Source organism: Cupressus sempervirens, chromosome 11 (assembly GCF_028749045.1).
Source record: "Cupressus sempervirens isolate cs-2001-9-10 chromosome 11, ASM2874904v1, whole genome shotgun sequence".
Lineage (NCBI taxonomy): Eukaryota > Viridiplantae > Streptophyta > Pinopsida > Cupressales > Cupressaceae > Cupressus > Cupressus sempervirens.
This window is the reverse complement of record NC_143128.1, coordinates 302,353,544-302,374,613: the sequence shown is the minus strand read 5'-3', so window position 1 is coordinate 302,374,613 and position 21,070 is coordinate 302,353,544. Positions and strand designations below refer to the sequence as shown.

The following is a 21,070-nucleotide window of genomic DNA, read 5'->3' as shown; positions in this document are numbered from 1 at the left end:
AAAGAAAAAACTTACATGTGTTTGATTTAAATATAGCCATCCCACTATGCCATCTACATCCTCTCTCTTTTGCAATGCATCTATGATTGTGTCATGCTCATCCATTGAAATTGCCCATAATACCTTATTGGCAGGTCTCCCTTTCTATCTTTCTAATTTGATATTTTTTGCCACAACTAAATAAGAATAGTGTAAAATCTTCTTTTTGGATTGGTAGTCTTCAAATGCTGGTAAACCATTTCTTCTTGTTAGGTATGTACGTAGCTAGGTGCCAGCTACAAAGACAAACCCAATTGGATACTCAAAACCATCATCATCTACTTGATGACATGTCAATTTTTTATTAGGTTCCACACATCTAGCTAGCCAATACTTAATATGTTCATCATTATCATTAGGTGCAAAAACAACATAAACATGTCCTACAAGATAAGATAAAGTACATAAACACTTCAATTGCATGTGTACATATATAAATAATATATTAAAAGCATGTCCTTGAATTATATTAATGACATTTACATAAATAAATAATATAAATTGAAGCATGATCACAACAAAATCTAATTTAATTGTGCATACTAGGTTGTATGAGGTTTGAAATACAACCATAGTCTTCTAATGCAAAAGTAACATTTTGGCCTTCATTTACTATATCATCTTGAAAATGTGTGTCAATAGGCGCCAATTATTTTTGTTACCAATCTCCAACCCATTCTATATTCTCACATTCTTCCAATTCACCTGCAAGACAAAACTGACAAAAACAAGCAAGCTCCCTAGTCTGTATAGTCCAAGTGTTAGAATCTAAACTCCTAAATGAATGACATTTAGCTGACCCACTAATTTTATCATAGTCATATCTTGAAAGAATATTCTTCTCTTCAACAAGGTAGAAGAAAAATTTAATTATAGAGTTCTCACTTGTTCCTATGTATAAATATTTGTTACACCATTTTACAATCTCATGTGCATTTTTTAATTTGGCTTTTTCCTCAAATTCTAATTGCTCTCTACTAAGGGCTCTCTTCACACATGAAAAAACACCATCATGTTCTCCTTTACCATGTCCAACCTCAAAAAAACTCCACACTTGTTGGATATTAGTTTGCCTATTTGTCCTACTCAACCAATAGAACATTCCAGTATTCTTAAATTTTCTTATACAATTATCTGACCATATCCAATGTTGTGTCATTTGAATTTGTCTCTCTTTTAAATTATTATAAAAGACCTTGAAACAATATTGGACAAACTTAGATGAATGAATTTTATTATCACTCATATAGAAATGGTACTCTCTCAATATTTTTTATCCTCCTTTGTACTATCAAGTGCATGCCTATAAACTATATGAACATAAATTGTTATTTGCACCAAATTATAATATTGTGATTGTACCTCATCTTGTGGTGCAAGTGTGTAGTTCTCTGCAAAGTCAACAACTAAAAGTATAGTACCAATTGGAAATGTATTCTTACATATGTGAAATTGTCCATCAAGCCATCTAGCATATTGAGAGTATTTAACATATTTTGGTATGATCACACTTTTAAACTCATCTATAAATGCATGACAACTAACTTTATCTATAACTAGATTAGACCTTCTTCTAGTATTCCTATCCTTCAATGGATATTCAATAGTTTTGAATCTTTTTACATCAACTAATTGTTGTCCAAAAGTAGTCAAAGCATTTTTATGCAAACACTCATCTAGCAAAGAAAGATTACCACACATATCACATGTACTAGAAACACATGCATTGAAAAGAAATTATTGTTCATTAGGTGACTTACAAAATAAACTTGATATGAAATCCTTTATAGTCTGAGTTGGTATTTTTATATCATGCTCCTACAACATTGCTTTACTATGCATGGTACCATGTATAGATCGAAATGCATTATAATGGTAACAAAATTGAACATGAGTTTTACAAAAGCATGTGATTATTTCCTTGTTAATCCTTACATACCATGGTTTACACTTTTCAAAAGATCTTTGACTAATGGTAATAGTTAACACCTTATCATCTATAAATTTTCTAAACAATTTAGTTTGACCCATATCCAAAAGGTGTTTAGGATGTGGATCATGTATTTTTGACCCAACTCTCAATTTAAGAACTTCTCTTGAATTAGGTGATACTCTTGTGTTATCATACCAAAAAAATTTAACCAAACTTTTGACTTCACTAGTAAGTTTCATATCACATCTGGGAGTCTACCACTAGAAGTCCACAAAATATTTGATGGATCACATTCAAAGTTAACCCTTATCTTTACATCTCTTTCTAAAGTCTTATGATTCACATTAAGATATCCATTTATGTTGCTAATCAATCTTTTGTCTGTCTTTATTGCTTGTCAATTTGCATTCTTATCTTTAGAGTGACTTTTCTTTCTGATAACATCAAAGGCACTAGCAATAGTCGATAAAACTTTTTTTAAAGACTCAATTTTATTCTTGGGTTTTGCATAAATTCCTAACCTTTTCATTCTTTTTTGCATTTTAGACATTTTAATTAGTTGCAACATCAACTGACATGGAAACCCAAATTTCTTATTACAAAATTTTTTTTCTATATAATCAATAAGCATGTATCCTAATTTGTCTCCATGAAACCAATCCCTCAAGATTATCTAGCACAGCATTAGGAAAATGAAAATTATGTTTAGGCACTTTAGTATCATTCTGACATGTTTGTTTAGTAATTGGTGTTTCTATGTCTACATTCATACAATTGTTATTTTCAATTGGATTTTATTTTCACTATTATTTGGGATTTGAATCTCGTTTTCAATTTTTCTTGGTATTTCTTTTGGGGCATGCATTTCCATTGGAGTTTTTTGTGCATAATCATTTGACAATCTATTCTCATGAAGAAAATCTAAATCATTTAAATCATAACCTGCTTCTAAAAAATCACCAATTTCATCATGAGAAAAAATTCGAGGGTTTGCAGAAACACTTTTATTGAGTGTTTGATTACAATGTGGACCAAAATCTCCTTGTATTGGGTTCCCTTCTTTAGCCTCTTCATCCATTGTTGTATCGTCAATGTCTTTCTCCTTTGAAATATTGCTCAATTATCTAATTCTTTGTCTTCCCTCTTGTTGACATTATGCTTCATTCTCTTTATTTGTTGCAATCTCCTCATTTTTTAGAACTTTTATTTTATTTTTTAATTGTTGTTTTGATCCCATGTTTGTACCAATTTTGAATTCAAATCAACAACTTGAAAATTGTAGAAGAAGACAAGAAAATAGAATAACTATGATAGAATTCGTTGTTGCAGATTGAAATTGTTATTCAATCATTGGAATCATTGAAAATTGATCTATGGTGCATCTTTTGGGGCCCAATAGGTAGAATAGAATTGGGTACTTAATTATAAACCAAGCACCCAATTTTTAAACAATTGGATGCCCATTTTTATTAATGACTAAAACCAAACTAGGCACCCAATTTTTGAATTACAAATCAGGTGTCCAATTTTAGTGACATAGGCAGGAATTTGGAATGGTCGTGAATTTTCAGGGGGTTTTTCCTTGGGGAAAAGCATGCTGTAGGCTTGGTCCCACAAAGCCTATGCCTTTATGAACCATTTTTTCTAAGGCATTTAATCGACAATTTCAGGGATTGTCATAATTTTTATATGGTTGTCCCTATTGAGTTTTTTGACAAAACAAAAACCCATTATAGTTCTTACTATTATCATTTTAAAAAATATAAATTTTTTAGTGTTATAAGTTCATTTTCCCTTTTTCCATTATTTATTAATCAAAAGTATATCTTAAATGTTAAATAGTGGCATTCACTAAAACTTTAGAAACTTTTTAAATTTTTCATATTTTATAAATCAATTTATATGTCATTAATCCTCACACAATTCTTTTAAAGTTAAAAAAAAAATTTTAAATTATGGTGTTCGTACATGAGACATTTTAGAAATTATCTTAATCATCAATTAAAATTAATAAAAATATATATTCATTAAAAAATTCAAGAAAAATATTCTAATCAATCTTTGGTGTGCCAGGTAACTTTGTTTAAAAATTTTTGCAAAAATTCATTTAGTTGGGTCAAATTATGGTGCCCATACACGAGCATGGTATGGTCCTAAAACATGCATTTTGAAAAAGTGGTTTTTAAAGATCCATACCAAAAAAAAATCTATCATAGGGGTGTACAAATAAATTACATATTCAAAAAGAAGATTCTATGCACTACAATTTTTATTTCTTAAGTTTTTTTTTTTAAATAGTTAATCTCTAAATGGCTCAAATTTTGGCATCAATTGACAATATATTTCAAAAACAAGAAAAGCACTTCCACTTTTTGGCCAAAAGTGAGACCCAACTTCTTGCATTGACCCATATGTAATACCCACGGACAACTCATTACCAAGCAACAGAATCAATATTTACTGAGTGGCATAGCTTACATATCCAAGTTTATAATGTATCACACAATTTTATGTGCTTGAATCCTGCGAAGATAGGAAATGATTTACCAAGATTGAGGTAAAAATTATTTGGATTGATGCATCATTTTATGGAGCCCAAGGTAGAAGTATGAGACAATAAAATAATAGAATAATGATCTTGATGATAAGGATGAATAAGAGTCATTAATTTATTAGATCATCCATTCCATTATTTCCCAAATCCTTATTAGGTGACATACAATGGAAGCCAAAGAATCTTTGTATAACGAGAGATTGTGAACAAACTTAGAGAGTTGAAGGAATGGTGGTTTAAATATTAGGCTAAGCTATTATAGAGCAAGGCTACCAAGTTTTAAACAAATGCATATTAGGTGAATTATTTTAGTATAGAGCATATTGGATCAAGGAAAAGTCAATTGCATATTGTCAGATCACTTTACTGTTACTTTCTCACACTTTTAGAAGAAAAAATTCTAACATAGTAGACTTCACAATCTTCTTATAAAATGTCCTATGAGTACACACTTGAATAGTGTTTTAAATATCCTTTCACAAGGTAAACTTTGATAAGTCTTTTGTATTACTACTAGCAAGGTAAGTCTCTAGAAGTGACATTATTGTATTCTTTAACTGAGAAATCTTTATGCTACAGTAGTGAATATTCTTTGGATCAAAATCTTCCCTCTAACAAAGGGTTTGTGCATGATGAAATATATGTGCTATGTGTGTTGATTGGTCATTTGATGTATTATTATGATATATTTTATATTTGGTTACTTTCATTTAAGCACTCAATTATTTTGGTTATACATTTAAAGAAAATCATAATGTTCAAAGGCTGAAAATGTTTTGAGTTAAAGATCACCACCCCCCCCCTCCCCCCACCACCCCCGACACCCTCTCTTAGCACCTTACCTTTGCCTACTATTACAACACCAATTTTAGAAATAAGTTGTAAATATTCTAGTTTTTATTTTCCTCATTTTAGATTCATGAGTATACATGGTCAATTTCAAAAGCAATCTTAATTCTATTATAAATTAGGATTCAAGAGTATCCATAATCACTTTTTATAAATTGATGTAAGAGAATCCTTGAGTTTTTTGGCAATCTTGCATCACCCAAAAATATTTTTTCTTTTTTTTCTAATTTCAAATTGTTTATCTTATAGGTTGTGTTGGTGATCACTTGATTTCCTAGGTTTTGTAATCTTGGCTTGTTATTGTAGACCTATCCCAGACCATTATCCTATATTCACATGATTGAATGTTACAAGTGTTTCAAGTTTACTTCATCTTCTTGGGTTTTGATTTCCTATGTTATTCTTCCAAAAATGCTTGGTATTTTTCTTCTACAAGGTCATCTCACTCTATGAGGTTTCATGTCTTTGTATATAGTTTCTTGGATCATGTGAGGAGTAATCTCTAAGGCTGCCAAAGTTCTTATGATGTATTATGTATTTGAGCATTAATTTACTATGGGTTAGTCTTGTAGTGTATAAAACATTTTCTATGATTAGAGAATCTGAACTCAAATCTAACCTATGTATCTAGATGGCAATATCTATAATATGATGAGTCTTGTAGAGAAGCATGGTCAATAGAGCAAGGTGATGACTTGAGGAATAAGAGCTTTGTCTATGATCTAGAATGTATGAGTTGTAATCACGAAAGCCTTACAACCCAACATGTATGTTGTTCATTTAATCTAATTCAAGATCTGTTTATAATAAATTGAAATTTTTTAAATTATATTTTGTTGTATTTTCATTATGTTTTCTTTGCTATTGATTTTGGTCATCTCCTTTGGGGATACATGAGCCTTGTATAGCATCATAAATGATATTGAATATTTTAAATTATTCTTAATTATTTATTTGAAGTCAAATAATATCAAATTAGGAGCCAATCTTTAATAACCCAATCTTTCTTTAACCTCCACTCAAATATAATAGAACTGATTTCTAAAACAATTTTTGAATAACCCAATTTTATGAGATGCCAAAATTCTAAATGGTAGTGTGTCAATGAAGTTAAGGCTTTTATCCTTTTATAGCATCCAACGATGAAGCTAAATCAATGCTGATGCTAAAAAAACACATACATATGAACAAAATTAGAAGAGATAAAAAAATTACATATTATATCCAAAGTAACAGGTGACAATGAGATCTCCAACACAAATATCAATTAATTGATTCAATCAAAAGAGAATCCAACTAGATTGTGGGATTATGGATTAGCTCTTCCATTTCAAGTATCAACATAAATATGGTTCTCCAATTAATTACTATATAGTAAGCTAATAATCTAATATTTCAATACTAAATTCTCTATTTAAAGAAAAAAAATGATCAAAGAGGTATTTTCATAATATTTAGTAGAGAAGTTCTCTTGGAGACCTATGTGAAGGATCCCATTGTAAAGATTTCTTTTGTTGGGATGCATGTGCGCATTCTACATTCATAATTATTTAGATAGCTTTGGGGTTTTTGGGATCTCACAATTCTCAATTGAGATGCATACATATCATGTCATCAAAATTGTCTCCAAATTCAATCTCTTATTTTCTAAAAAAAACAATACCAAGAAAAGATTCAATTTCATGCAAAGAAAAACTTATGTCAAATGGATTTAAACAGAATTGATGTCTCACTCATCAGCCATACCTTGAGATTCAAGAATAAAAGGCAATTTAGAAACTTGCCACAAGAAGGGAAGTGTGCAAAGAGTAAAATTTAAAATTTAGAAAGTCTCAACAAAAATAAATAAAAAATTGAAGTGCATCATTGGAAAGTCAATAAAAATTTATTAAAGTTAGAGTATAATAACATTTCCACCAAAAATACAATTTCGTCCCACACAAAGCCCACCCACTTAAGTAATTACGGTCTAATTTATTTTTTAAATAAAATATTATAATATTAAAAAATATGTTCATAATTTCAATTTAATCTGCACATGGAGTTCATTGTACAAGAAAGTTTTGATAATCTACTACTAATATTGTCAACGTCAACAAAAAATTAAGGAGAAATATAACAACACTTTAGCTTTTTTAAGAATACTAAGAAAAAATATTCAATGTGGGTCAAAAAATTTAAGAATGGCCTCTATGTTGGCAATTTTTTGTATTTGGCCATATGGCATAGACATGCAAGGACAAGCACATATTAGTTTTGGATAGATTTTGAGAGAAGAAGACAAAAATGTTTAGGATAGGATATTTAAGTGAGTTATTCAAATATAATTTTTTTTTTAATAGAGGTCATAATAAAGTATCTTTCCTAATAAAATAAATACTTATTCATGAGAAATAGTTTCATAAATAAAATAGAACATATTTTCTTATTCTTAAACCACAAGATCAACATATAAAAACATACGCATGTCAACATATCAACAACAAATATAGATGGTAACTAATGGTCTAAATCTTTCCTATCTACACAAGATTTTTTAATCTAATTCAATAGTATTAGAGGTGGCCTCCTCCCACCTAACTATGGAACATCTAGCCTTGGTCTTAGTGATGAACACCTGGTCATGCAGGTAGATTCTCTACTTTCTATTGACTCTATTAACATTCCCTTAGTCACTTGCCCCATGTTAGGATCCTAGGGACATGATTTATCCTTCCTTGGTACCTCACATCCCAAGGTGGATTCTCCAATTTCCCCCCTTTCTTTGGGTCTTAAGGACAACATTGAGACATGAGATCTACTAAAATTTAACTTGGGATCTAACGGCTCAAAGATCTTCCTACCAGATTCCTTAGAGGAAAACATAATGTCCTCCTTCAAGCTTTTCTTGGTGGGATGGTTTATAATGTTTACACCTACAATTGAGATAGTAAAAAAATGGTTCAACCACTATAAACTAAATGGTAGTATCATAGTGTCCATACTACCAAGAGGGATTTTTCTCTTCAAATTTACCTTGGAGAATGATGTTAATATAGTTTCTTTAGGATCCTAGGACTATGAGAATCATGGCCTATTGTTGGCTCATTGGAAACCTAGGTTTGATCTAGTAACAAACCTTATTCACATAACACCTACCTGGTTACATATTCTAGAAATGCCCTTTGAATTCTAGGATGAAATATTTCTCAAGGGGATTGGTAACTAATTTTTCCACTTTGTTACTCTTAATGAGGTTATTATATCTAAATTTTCTAGGTGTTCTTTTTAAGGATCTTAGTTAATTTTTTCACTAACCAACACCTTCCCACCTTCATCCTTGTTGACTTTAAGTCATTAAAGAAGAACAAGTCTTTGGTTTATGAGAATGTGACTCTACTTTGTCAAAGGCATTCAAAATATGACCACTTGGACCCAACCTATAAATATTCTTTCTACAAAAAGAAGGGACATTTTTCATCCCCTAACATTTTAAATATTGGGGGTACTAAGGTGTGAACTACCTTGGTTACCCCTTGGTGGGTGTGCAATAGGAGGCCAAACTAACCACCCCCCTAGTGGTGGCACACAAACAAACATAGTTCATTATGGGAGATGTAGAGAGCTACCCCCTAATCAAGGAGATTAATGATATTCTCCTAAACCTAAATACTAGGTCTTATAGAGCTTGGGGGAGATAGTATTAGAGGAAGGGGAAATTCTTCAACAACTAATAGAGGTGGTGCTAGACATAAATTTGAAGGAAGGGGGAGATCTATCAAAACCAGTCACTTCTAATTTCAATGACCCTGTCAAGTAGTTATGGGGTTATTATTTCTTTGGCTCACCTATCTCTTCGAAGGTTTTGGGGTGGGGTGCATAGAAAAAAAATACCCTAACATCAGTCTTGTTGCAGGTGCAGGATGCGGATAATAGCAGAGGGTGAATAAAGTAGAAAAGAATGGCATATGCTAACCTGAAGGTGAATGTAGGAAGTGATTCCAAGGTGGGAAGACCTGATGGTAGAATAGCTAGATATAACACTATAGAGAGGGAGATTCTAATGGAAGGTACTCAACCTTGGAAAGGCATCAATGGAAATGAAATAAACGAAGGTAATGTGTTGGAATATAAGAGGTCTAAATAACCCCAAAAAGTAATTTGCAGTTCCACAATTGATTCTCTACAATATAGTTAATATCTTGTTTCTTTAGGAAGGTAAAATGAATTATGATAATTTTTCTCTCATGGTGAAAAGCCTCTGTCCTAGTGTTGGTTTTCAATATGTGGAAGATAATGGTGATTTAGGAGGCATAGATACCTTATGAAATCCTAGTATTTTTTTGGGTAAGATTATTTCCTTCCATGATAACTATATCACTATGATGTTTGATAACCATGATCTCTAATGGCTTCTCCTCAATACCTATGCTCCTAAATCTCAGGATGAAAGGTTATTGAGATGAAAAGATATCACTAAGATTTTGACCACTAATGCTAATATGAAGGTGCTTTGAATGGATTATTTGAATGCTCCCTTATTCCCCTCGAGGAAATTGGGTAGATCAACAAATTTTAATGATGGTATGTATTCAATGCCTAACTTTATTAGAAATAATAACTTGATAAATATTGAGCTCCTAGGCTCTAAGTTCATCTGCTCAAATTATAGAAAGGGAAAAGTCCTTATCCAAGTCAAACTGGATAGGTTATATTTCTCTATTAGTTGAGATATCTCCTTATCATCAACCCTTCATGCTCTCCATTGAATGACATTGGGTCATTCCCCTATTCTATTACTTTGGAAGGAGAGAACATAGACAGGACCATGTCCCTTTGATTATGAGATAATGTGGCATTCCCATCATGAATTTCATGAAAATGTATATGAGTGGTGGAACGTTCGAGAAAGGGAAACAACCATGTATAGGTTTGCTAAGAGATTAGGAAATATTAAAAGGGATGTTACTAAGTGGAGCAAGTCTTCATTTAGGAATAATTTTTTTTTTAAATGAGGTCATTGAAGAAAATTTGGCATTGCAGGAGAGTATGAAAACCTAGGGAGAAACCATTGTTTGTTATATCAAGGAAGAGAACTCATGAAAAAAAAGGGAGGAAAATATCACTAGGGAGGAGATCATTTCGATGCAATGCTCTAGAATATAATACTTGTTAGAGGGAGATAGGAACACTTCCTTCTTCTACTAGTTGACATTTACCCATAGAAAGAGAAATACAATGGACATAATCATAATGATAAGTTTTTTAACCACTAATGCCAAAGGAAGAGATACATTGATCCTAAAGGAAAAATTGTCTATTAGTGTAAAACACCTAGTCAATTACTAGGCAGAGTTGGTCAGTCATCACTACAACCAAGCCACCATAGAAGTTGAGCAATAATATGAAGAAGTGTATATATTCAGTATGTGTCAAGTTGTAGTAGTTGTCAAGCAATCCATACTTTTCAATTATTTTAGAGGTAGCCTAATGATTCGAGAGGAAACATTTGCTGAGAAAATTAGAAGGTAAATTTAGTTTTGGCTAAGTCAAGTTCATGTCGAGGGATATCATGAAGAACAAATGTAGACAAGTGTTAGAAGCCATATATGCCGAGTTACATCATTTTAGTATTTGAGTCTGAAATGGTACCAAATCCTATGTAAACCATTTTTACATAGTAGGAAATGTATTTTCAAATTCAAGGAGAAAATCAAGGAGCTAATTACACCTTTTATTATGTTCCATTAATCCCTATGTTGTATGATCATAAAATTAGAAAATTGGAAGGATTAAGTGATAGAAACGATGAATCCTAATTGTTGATCAAAATTTAGAAGTTTTTTTATATGGCTATGAAGTAAGTGTTTAATTCATAATTTTGTATTGTTGAAGTTGTTAGCGAGGGGATTGCGTAGTTGAAGATGAATCAAAGTTTGAAGGATGAAGATGATTGAGCAGTGTAGAGAGGAGATATTTCATATCAATCACATTGAGGTGATTACATTTTGGATAGAAAAGATCTCTCATCAGCAATCAAGTGTGAACCAAAGGATCATGGTACTGATTACATCCTAACTAGTGTACTAGGTTAATCTCCTAACAGAGTGGTCCTAACACGCCTATTGTAAATCTCCTAACATAGCCCTCACTTTATTATGATGTAAAAACTCCTTAATCAAGGTAGACGAACAATCTTATTAGGTTTTAACAAGGCAGAGCCATCACAAGGTAGATCAACAAAAGTGATCAAAATTGTAGCCCTAACAAAAAATAATAATTGTTGCCATAGTGAATAATTTGTGGGTGTCATCCCCACAAAATTTTTACCTTAATATTGGAGGGTTTTTGCATTAACACATCTTGTTGTATGTGTTTATCAATTATTTATGTGTTAGATTCATGTTATTAAATGTTAGATCTAACGTTACATGTTCTTACATGATGATGCATGGTCAAGATTAACGTTGAGATATGTGGTGAATTAAGTTTAAATATTGTTTATGCTTGAAGTGGTAAAAGTTTTAGAGATCCTCATTCACCCCTCTCCATACCATCTCCCTCCCCTCCCCCCCGCCACCCTGCAGCATCTTACTGCTTTGTGTAATGGAGGTATTTTTACAAAATAAAAAGATTTAGATCTATAGTTAGTGATAAGATTCTACTTGCATGCAAATTCTGCAAATCAATTTGTATTATGTTTGAATGTTAAGACTGAAACAACCTTACAATGTCTTCCTTAATAGATATAATATAAATTTTTAATATGATTGAATTATTGATAAGTAGGAAACATTTTCTAGGACAAGTCAAATTGTGATATTACAATAAAAAACATGAGTTCTATAGATTGTGTCAAAGACATTCATCTAGATGCAGTGAGTCCAACTATACATTTCATTCAATGAAGAAATGATTCTTATTGACTAATTGTTGCAGTTACATAAATGTGCAACTACTAGTATATCCTTTTATATAGAAGCTATCCTTTTAATATACAATCTACTAATCTGTCATCTAATTCTTCAAGAATTAATTGCAATTGATAGAAATAAATATAAAAAACAATCAAATAAATAAATCAGCTAAAATTTCATGACAACTAATTTGACATATTGTCATAAAAAAAAAAGTCGATTTAGATTTAATATTATAGAATCTTTAAATTCTATATTTAAATATGAAGTCAGTCTTATAGCTAATCAAAAAAGACAAATCTGAAGGACACGAGTCCTTATTTATCCATTTAATTGAACAAAAGATTCTCAGATTCATTGTTGTGAATAAATATGAAGTCAGTCTTATAGCTAACCAAAAAGGACAAATCTGAAGGACACGAGTCCTTATTTATCCATTTAATTGAACAAAAGATTCTCAGATTCATTGTTGTGAATAAACATTCTCTACATCTTTGGCATTGTGTGTTTCTTGGTATTGCCGGTCTTAGAATTCAACAATACAAGCATCTAGAATCATTGGGGTTGCGACAAACGAATTATAACGCGTGATGAGCTCACAGCTGTTTGTACGCAAATAACAACTTTCAAAATGACAGCGAGTTCATGGGGAAAACATCTCCCCCTTTCGAGAAAAAATCATGTTTCAGCATTATCACATACTGTTCATGATGTTTGCAGGCTTTTATGGACTCACTATTTGCTTTACAGAAAACATCTAGGTATATCTGATTTGATCGGCCTTAGTGGGTGTTAGTAATGTCTTGAGTATTTATATATTGATTTCCTTAGCAAAGCTGTAGGATAATGGGACTTCAATTATGACAAAACTACTTTCCCTTTTAAAGGCCGAGTCTGGCAGAATCTAGCTCTCAAGCCTTACAGATTGATTATTTTCTTGCGATGGATTCAACACAGCAGAAGGACTCCAGTGAAGAGGAAAGCGAAGTATCAATAGTGGGGAAAATGGTGTATTCAGTGGACGAGATTGTAGAAAAATACGTTGGTAGTTTTGGACGTGCTCAGCTGTTTCAGGTCGTAATTATTGCATTGGGATGGGCTTTTGACGCACAGAGTACTTTTCTGCCCATTTTCACCGATGCTCAGCCATCGTGGCGCTACACGGGTTCAGCTTCTATGTTGGAAAATTGCTCGGAACAGTCATCGATATGTGAAATGGATCGGACAGCATGGGAGTGGGATAGAGGAAAAGCTGTGTCCATCATTTCAGAATGGGATCTTATCTGCACAAATGCTTATAAAGCAAGTGTTCCTCAAATCGGCTTCTTTATTGGAGCACTATTAGGTCAGTTGAAGTCTTATCCCTATGGCTTACAGATGCACAACATGTAGTTAATTATCATATCAGGACTGACTCTGTTTTTTATTTTTATCGAACTTCTCATGTTCAAAGATCTGTAATTCTTCAAGTCATGGTGGATTGTGAAAATTTGATGTTTAATTTATGTTTTGAATTAAGATAAAAGCAGGTTTTATAGGGACAAAATATAAACAATGAGGTCCACATTTAAAACTATGCTAGAAATCAGAAACAAGCACAAAACCAGAATCATTAGTGAAAACTATGAAAACAAATCGAAAAAGGAAAACGCTAAAGACAACAGGAAACTAAGCTAACTCCTTAAGGAGTTTGGTCCCCTGGATCTCTATTACCTCAGGATACTCATCAGCATTATTCCAACAAGAAGGATACAAAGAAGAATCTAAGACAGTTCTATAGAAAGTTTAGCAGGATCTGTCATCATCTACTAAATGATTTAGCAAAAGTGGTGACGTAATAACATCACACACTAAGGAAGAAATTAAGTTTCAAAAAGTAAGTCAAATTTTGACTATTTAACACTTTTACACTAGAAATCAAGCCTTAGTGTGATGTTTAAGCCATTCGGTAATGGCCAGCCTTATAAGAGTACATTTGTTCAGAAATCTCATTCCACTTTCTAAGAATGTGTCTAAAAAAAAAGGTCAAAAGACTATAGATAAGTGGCAACCAACATCATCAACTGCTATCTATCAAACAAAGACACCATCACATTAAAATAAGACTGAATCAACTTAAATTGTTCCTATAATTTTCCACTTTTGACATAAGTCCTAAATCAACTTGAACTATTCCTACACTCTTCCTGATAAACTATTTGATAAGAACATGGCATAGAGAATAGGAAAACAGCAAAATAAAGGAATAGAGAATAGTAGAATAGAGGAATAGAAAGACAAAATTAATATAATAGAGAAATGCTATAACAGCGGTATTATTCAATAAGCACTACTAACTTTTTTGTTGTGTACAGAAGAAAAGAAGTTGAGTATTTATAAGCATACTACAGACTTTTGGAAAGTTCTTGTAAGCTACCGTGGAGATATGGAGAGATCTGGATAGTTTAGGATTTTTTGGACTATAAATTAAATGCTCACCTACCACATTTTGGAATACTTAGCTACAAGGAAATAAGTAAACATTATTTATTCTAACATTCCCCCATAATGTTTATTTTGAGGGGATAGGAACATCCTTGAGTTGTAATAGATCTCTAAATTTAGTAAATTTTACAATAGACAATGCTTTTGTAAATATATCAGCAACTTGATCTTTTGTTCCACAAAATTGAAATTCCACCTCTTGATTTTTAATTAGATCTCAAGCAAAGTGTTGATGCACCTCTATATGCTTGGATCTTGCATGATATACCTAATTTTTTTCTAGCTTGATATTACTTTAGTTGTCACAAAATATTGTAGTTGGGGAGTCGTGTGGATAATGCAATTCTTCAAGTAATCCCCTGAGCCATAATGCTTCTTGAGATGCCTTTGATGAAGCAATATATTCAGCTTCTATAGATGAAAGTGACATTGTTGCTTACTTCTTGCTGCTTCATGAAATTGATCCCAATTCAAGATGGAAGATATATCCTGAATTTGATTTTCTATTATCAATGTCACTTGCATAATAAGAATCTGTATATCCAAATAAGGTAGGCTCTCCTCCATATTTATATTTGATGCCAAGCTAGTAAGTACCCATAATGTATCTTAGTATTCTTTTGGCTGCTTTCCAATGTTCAATGTGTGGATCTACCATGTACCTAGATACAATACCAACCACATATGCAATATCTGGTCTAGTTATAGTAAGATACAAAAGATTTCCAACAAGCTGCCTATACAATTTTCCATCCACTTTCTTTTGAGTAGAGTTAGCACTCAACTTCAGTCCTACTTCACATGGTGTATTACATGGTTTACAATCACTCATATTGAATTTTTTAAGTACATCAAGAGCATACTTAGTTTGAGAAAGCATGATCCTTCTTCTTGCCATACTTGCATACCCAAAAAGTAGTGCATTAATCCTAAATCAATTATTTCAAAAACTTGTTTGAGTTGATCTTTAGTTATCTCAATATCATGTGTGTGATCTCTTATAATAATCAAGTCATCTACATACAATACAATAATAACAACTTTATTGTCACTATATTTTACATACACATTTGGATCAACTTTACTTCTTTTAAATCCAACATCTAGAAAGTACTTATTTATTTTTGAGTACCATTCCCTTGATGCTTGCTTAAGACCATAGAGTGATTTTCTTAATCTACACATCAAATTTTCTTCACCATATTTAATAAATCCTAGTGGTTATTGCATGTAAATTCTTCATTTAAATCACCATGCAAAAATGCACATTTTACATCCATTTGAAAATTTTTCAACCAAAATTTGCAACTAAAGCAACTATTGTACGAATGGAAGTCATCTTAGCTACTAGAGCAAAGGTTTCAGTATAGTCTATACCTTCTTCTTCTGAGAAGCCCTTAGCTACTAACCTTGCTTTGTATTTTTCAATAGCTCCATCTAATGCGAACTTGGTTCTATATGTCCACTTGCAACCAACCACATTTTTGCCTTCTGGAAGCATTGTTAGTTCCCATGTTCCATTCTTTATCAAAGAGTTGTATTCTTCTTGCATAGCTGCTTCTCATTCATCTTTTCCTTTTGCTTCTTCATATGTGCTTGGGTGTCAACCTACATCACCTCGGTCATGAAAGCATAGTTAGCAAATATATTTTGAGGACCTTCTTGATAAATTTCTTGGATGCTTCTAAATTTTTTTTAATTTTCATTATCACTTTCACTTGATTCTTCAACTTAAGTCTCTTCCCATGTAGTAGTTTGCACACCTTGACTTTGACCATTGGTAGAAGTAGAATTTTCTTCATCAATCAAAATTAGAAAGAAGGATAATGTTGGAGAGTTATCATTCTTATCTTCATCAAACCATACATTTATTTTAATATAGATTTCATTTGTTTTGGGATTGTATAACCTATATTCTTTTGATTCCTCACTATATCCAACCATTATGCACATCTCACTCTTCATTTCAAGTTTTCTCCTTCTTTCATCAGGAATGTGAGCATATGCATTGCAACCAAAAATTCTAAAATGAGATACTATAGGCTTTCTTCCACTCCATGCCTCTTCTTGTGTTATGTTCAAAACTACCTTAGTAGGTGTTCTATTCAAGATATATATGGCAGTATGAACTGCTTCAACCCAAAATTTAGCTTCTAGATTTCTAGAATGAAGCATAGACGTAGCCATTTCTATTATAGTTCTATTTTTCCTTTCAGCAACCCCATTTTGTTGGGGTGAATAAAAGATAGTTGATTCCTTCTTTATGCCATGTTCTTTACAAAAATCTAAAAAAGCCTTATTCATGTATGCAATCCCTCTATCAGTACTTATTATCTTTAAATGTTTTCCACTTTGTTTTTCATTTAAAGTTTTAAATTCCTTAAACTTTTGGAACACTTCATCTTTCTTTTGTAGAAAATACACCCAAATTCTTCTACTATAATCATCTATAAAGGTGAAGGCATACCTTGATCCTCCAATTGATGGTGTTTTAAAAGGACCTATTACATCACTATGAACTAAGTGCAGAGGAGTTTTTTCTCTCCATGATTTACCTTGAGGGAAACTTTTCACATGTTGTTTTCCCATTACACATCCTTCACATACCTTGGGGCTTAATGATATCTTTGGAAGCCCATGCACCATTTGTAATCTCTCCATAGGCTTAAGACTTTGAAAATTGGCATGCCCCAAATGCTTATGCCATAACTTGCTCATATCATCATATTGGGCAATAGCACACATATGTTTATCTCCACATTTAGAAGTAAATTCTTGAAATTTATATAATCCATTCTCCATTTTACCAATTGCAATAACTCTATAATTATCATTGACATCCTTGATTAAGCACTTATCATTGTAGAATTCTATTTTATGTCCTTGACTTGCAATTTGAAATACTAAAAGTAGATTTATTTTTAATTCAAGGACTAACTTCACATTTTTGAACAAACCATTATCAACTTTGACATCACTAGCCCCTTTAACTTCTAAAGCACTATTATCCCCCAAATATATTTTCTCTATATTATTTTCACTTATTGATTCAAATTGATTCTCATTATGAGACATGTGTTGTGTAGCACCAAAATCAATAACCCAATCATCTTTGAAAGTATTATTTTCTTTAAGTGCAACATAAAATGCATTTCTTTTAGAATCACCAAATTTTGAAGAATTATTTAACTTGTCTTTTCTCTTCTTGAACTAACTTAGCACACAATTCTTCATATTTAATACTTTTTAGTTTATCTGTAGTATCTAAACCCCTTATAAATGATTGATAAGATCTTGGAAGACTTTGTAATATAATTTGCACAAAATCTCTATCATCTATATCTTTTCCAAGAGAAGCAAGCTCATTCTTCTTTTCTTTTAACTTCCTTAAATGTGGGACTATCTCTTGTGAGTTTGATAATTTCATATTCTATTTAACTCAGTAGTGAGAGATAAAATCCATACATCACCTAAATTTTGATATAGATCCTTCAAAATTTCTCATACTTTGATTCCTCTTCTCTCACTACGCACTTCCAAAAAAACCTCTTCTAAAAGTGTAAGCTTGATTAGTGCTACTGCCGTCTTGTTCATTTTATCCCAATTATCCTAATCCTTTCCTAGATTTGTAGGCCTCTGTTCACTACCAGTCACAACATCAAAACAATTTTGAAGCGTTAGAGTGATTTCAACATGAGATACCTAATCATAGTAATTTTTCCTATTTAATTTAACTCTGGGTAGAGTAACACCAAGTGATTTCATTATCAAATTCTCTCCTTTTTGGATGAGAATGAAAGAGATTTTTTAAAAAACTTTAATGCCCAAATTGAAATTGAAAACCTCTCACCAATTTGTTGAACAATGTTTCTTTCTTTTGCTATTGTATTGATCTTTTTGTCACAAGAATTGTTGATGCTGCTCACTCCCAAACTATAGCCTGCAAGTAAAAGATTTAGCCAAAAGATTTTACAGCCCAAAGAACAAAGACTGCTCTAATACCATGATAAACTATTTAATAAGAACAGGGCACAGAGAACAGGAAAACAACAAAATAGAGGAATAGAGAACAGCAAAACAAAGGAATAGAAAGACAAAATTAATATAACAGAGAAATGCTATAACAGTAGTATTATTCAATAAGCACTACTAACTTTTTTGTTGCATACATAAGATAAGACGCTGAGTATTTATAAGCATACTGCAGACCTCTGGAAAGTTCTTGTAAGCTAAGGTGGAGATATGGAGAGATCTGGATAGTTCAGGATGTTTCTGGACTGTAAATTAAATGCTCACCTACCACATTCTGGAATACTCAGCTACAAGGAAATAAGTAAACATTATTTATTCTAACACTTCCACTTTTGACACAAGTACTCCTTAAGAACATTACAAAACCAAAAACAAATTGACGTCAATGAATAATTCTTGTCACAAACCTAGATACATAAACTGATTTGAATGAATATTTCTTGTCACAAAACTAAATACATAAATATACTTGTAAATTGAATTTTTTTTTTTCCATGAAATGACAGAGAAGATAAGACTAAAACATGCCACGCAAGACAGACTTATCTACATTTGAGTATAAGATTCCCTGCTAATCATGACCTTTTATTATTTAACTCTTCCTGTAGCATGAAAAGTTACCAACAACAGAAATATAATTAATGAACGGTTTACCGAGTGCAGGATGCATAACGCTGGGTCCACTAGCCGATTCATCAGTGGGGCGGAAGAGGATCCTTCTCCTTTCTTCTCTCCTACTTTCCGTCACTGGAATTTCAACTTCACTTTCCCCCAACATCTGGATTTACTCTCTTCTGAGAGCATTGAGCGGCTTCGGAAAAGCTCCAATTACCACGTGTGCTCTTGTGCTCTCTACAGAAACAGTGGGACGCAAATGGAGAGGTCTCATTGGCTTCCTCGTATTCTTCGCATGCACGGTAGGGTTTCTCTCCCTTCCCGCTGTCGCCTACGCCACCCGCCATCACTTTTCATGGAGGATGACCTATTTTTACTTATCCATACCCCCTCTCATCTATTCTCTTTTCCTCCTTCCTTTCGCCTGGGAATCGCCCAGATGGTTACTTATCCGGGGCAAATCTAACGAGGCCTTGCAAAGCTTAAGGAAAATGGCAGAATTCAACGGCAGAAAGTTGCCTGAAAATGTAGCCGTTGATGACAGCAGCACCAAGAGACGGCAGATTGAGTCTGCATTATCACTTCTCTGGGTGACAAAATGGGCGCGCAAGAGACTGGGTTTTACAATGGCAGTTGGATCCGGAATGGGTGTCGTTTACTATGGAATGCCACTTGGCTCCGGAAATTTAGACTTTGATTTGTATATGAGCGTCACATTTAACGCCCTGTCAGAAATCCCAGGAACCGTGATGTCGACCATTTTGGTTGCGAAGGCAGGGAGGCGAAGAACAATTTTCATGTTGGCAATAGGAAGCGGCATCTTGTGCTTTTTATGTGCTTTTCTGTCTTTTCACTGGAAGTCAGGGAAGAGAAATTGGTGGGAGATGGGGGCAGAGTTGGGAGCATTCTTGAGCAATGTGACGGCGTTCAATGTGTTATTGATTTATTGCTTGGAGTTGTTTCCTTCTAATGTGCGCAACTCGGCCATGTCGATGCTCAGACAGGCCATCAATGTCGGGGCCATTGTGAGCCCTGTGATTGTCGTGGCTGGCCATGGTGATCCCTCCCTCTCCTTTGCTGTTTTTGGGATTATAATTGTTTTAAGTGGGTTGTTTGTGTTGGGACTTCCTGAAACGAAAGATCAACCTCTGTATGATACGCTGGAGGGGCAAGAATGGCAGGAGAATCACTGTAACATAAGTTCAGTTGCTCCTCTGCTTTCGTAATTTCTTAGGTGTGTGAGTTGACTTGTAGAATATATGGGCCACTCTTCTTTCAAGATGCATAAATAATATGTGAAATTCTATTTGTCTGTGTGTATGCATCTAGTGTAGTATTTGACAAAAGATTTTTTTTTTTGGAAATAAAGACTAATATTAAATAGATACATAAAAAATACAATTGTCAAATTAATTGAAGTTGTGGATTAATATAAGGGGATAAATGTGTATTTATACAGATGTATCTAGCGTAGTATTTGACAAAAGATTTATTTTGGAAATAAAGACTAATATTAAATAGATACATAAGAAATACAATTGTCAAATTAATTGAAGTTGCCAATTGATATAAGGGGATAAATGAAAAATAAATTTGATAATCAAATAAGAAAGATGTATGTACTTAGTTTTACGAAGTAGAATTAATTATTTAATTCAGGCAAATTTA

General features: G+C 32.6%; 1 protein-coding gene across 1 annotated transcript; it reads left to right on the top strand.

Annotated features, from left to right (window-relative positions):
- The first annotated feature begins 13,077 nt into the window (after positions 1 to 13,077).
- On the top strand, positions 13,078 to 20,710 carry LOC149529328 (organic cation/carnitine transporter 1-like). The gene is made up of 2 exons (XM_089809383.1): positions 13,078 to 13,616; positions 19,451 to 20,710. Exons 1-2 carry the CDS (start codon positions 13,214 to 13,216, stop codon positions 20,626 to 20,628), a joined length of 1,581 nt encoding a protein of 526 aa, XP_089665509.1. The 5' UTR covers positions 13,078 to 13,213; the 3' UTR covers positions 20,629 to 20,710.
- The last annotated feature ends 360 nt before the right edge of the window (positions 20,711 to 21,070 follow it).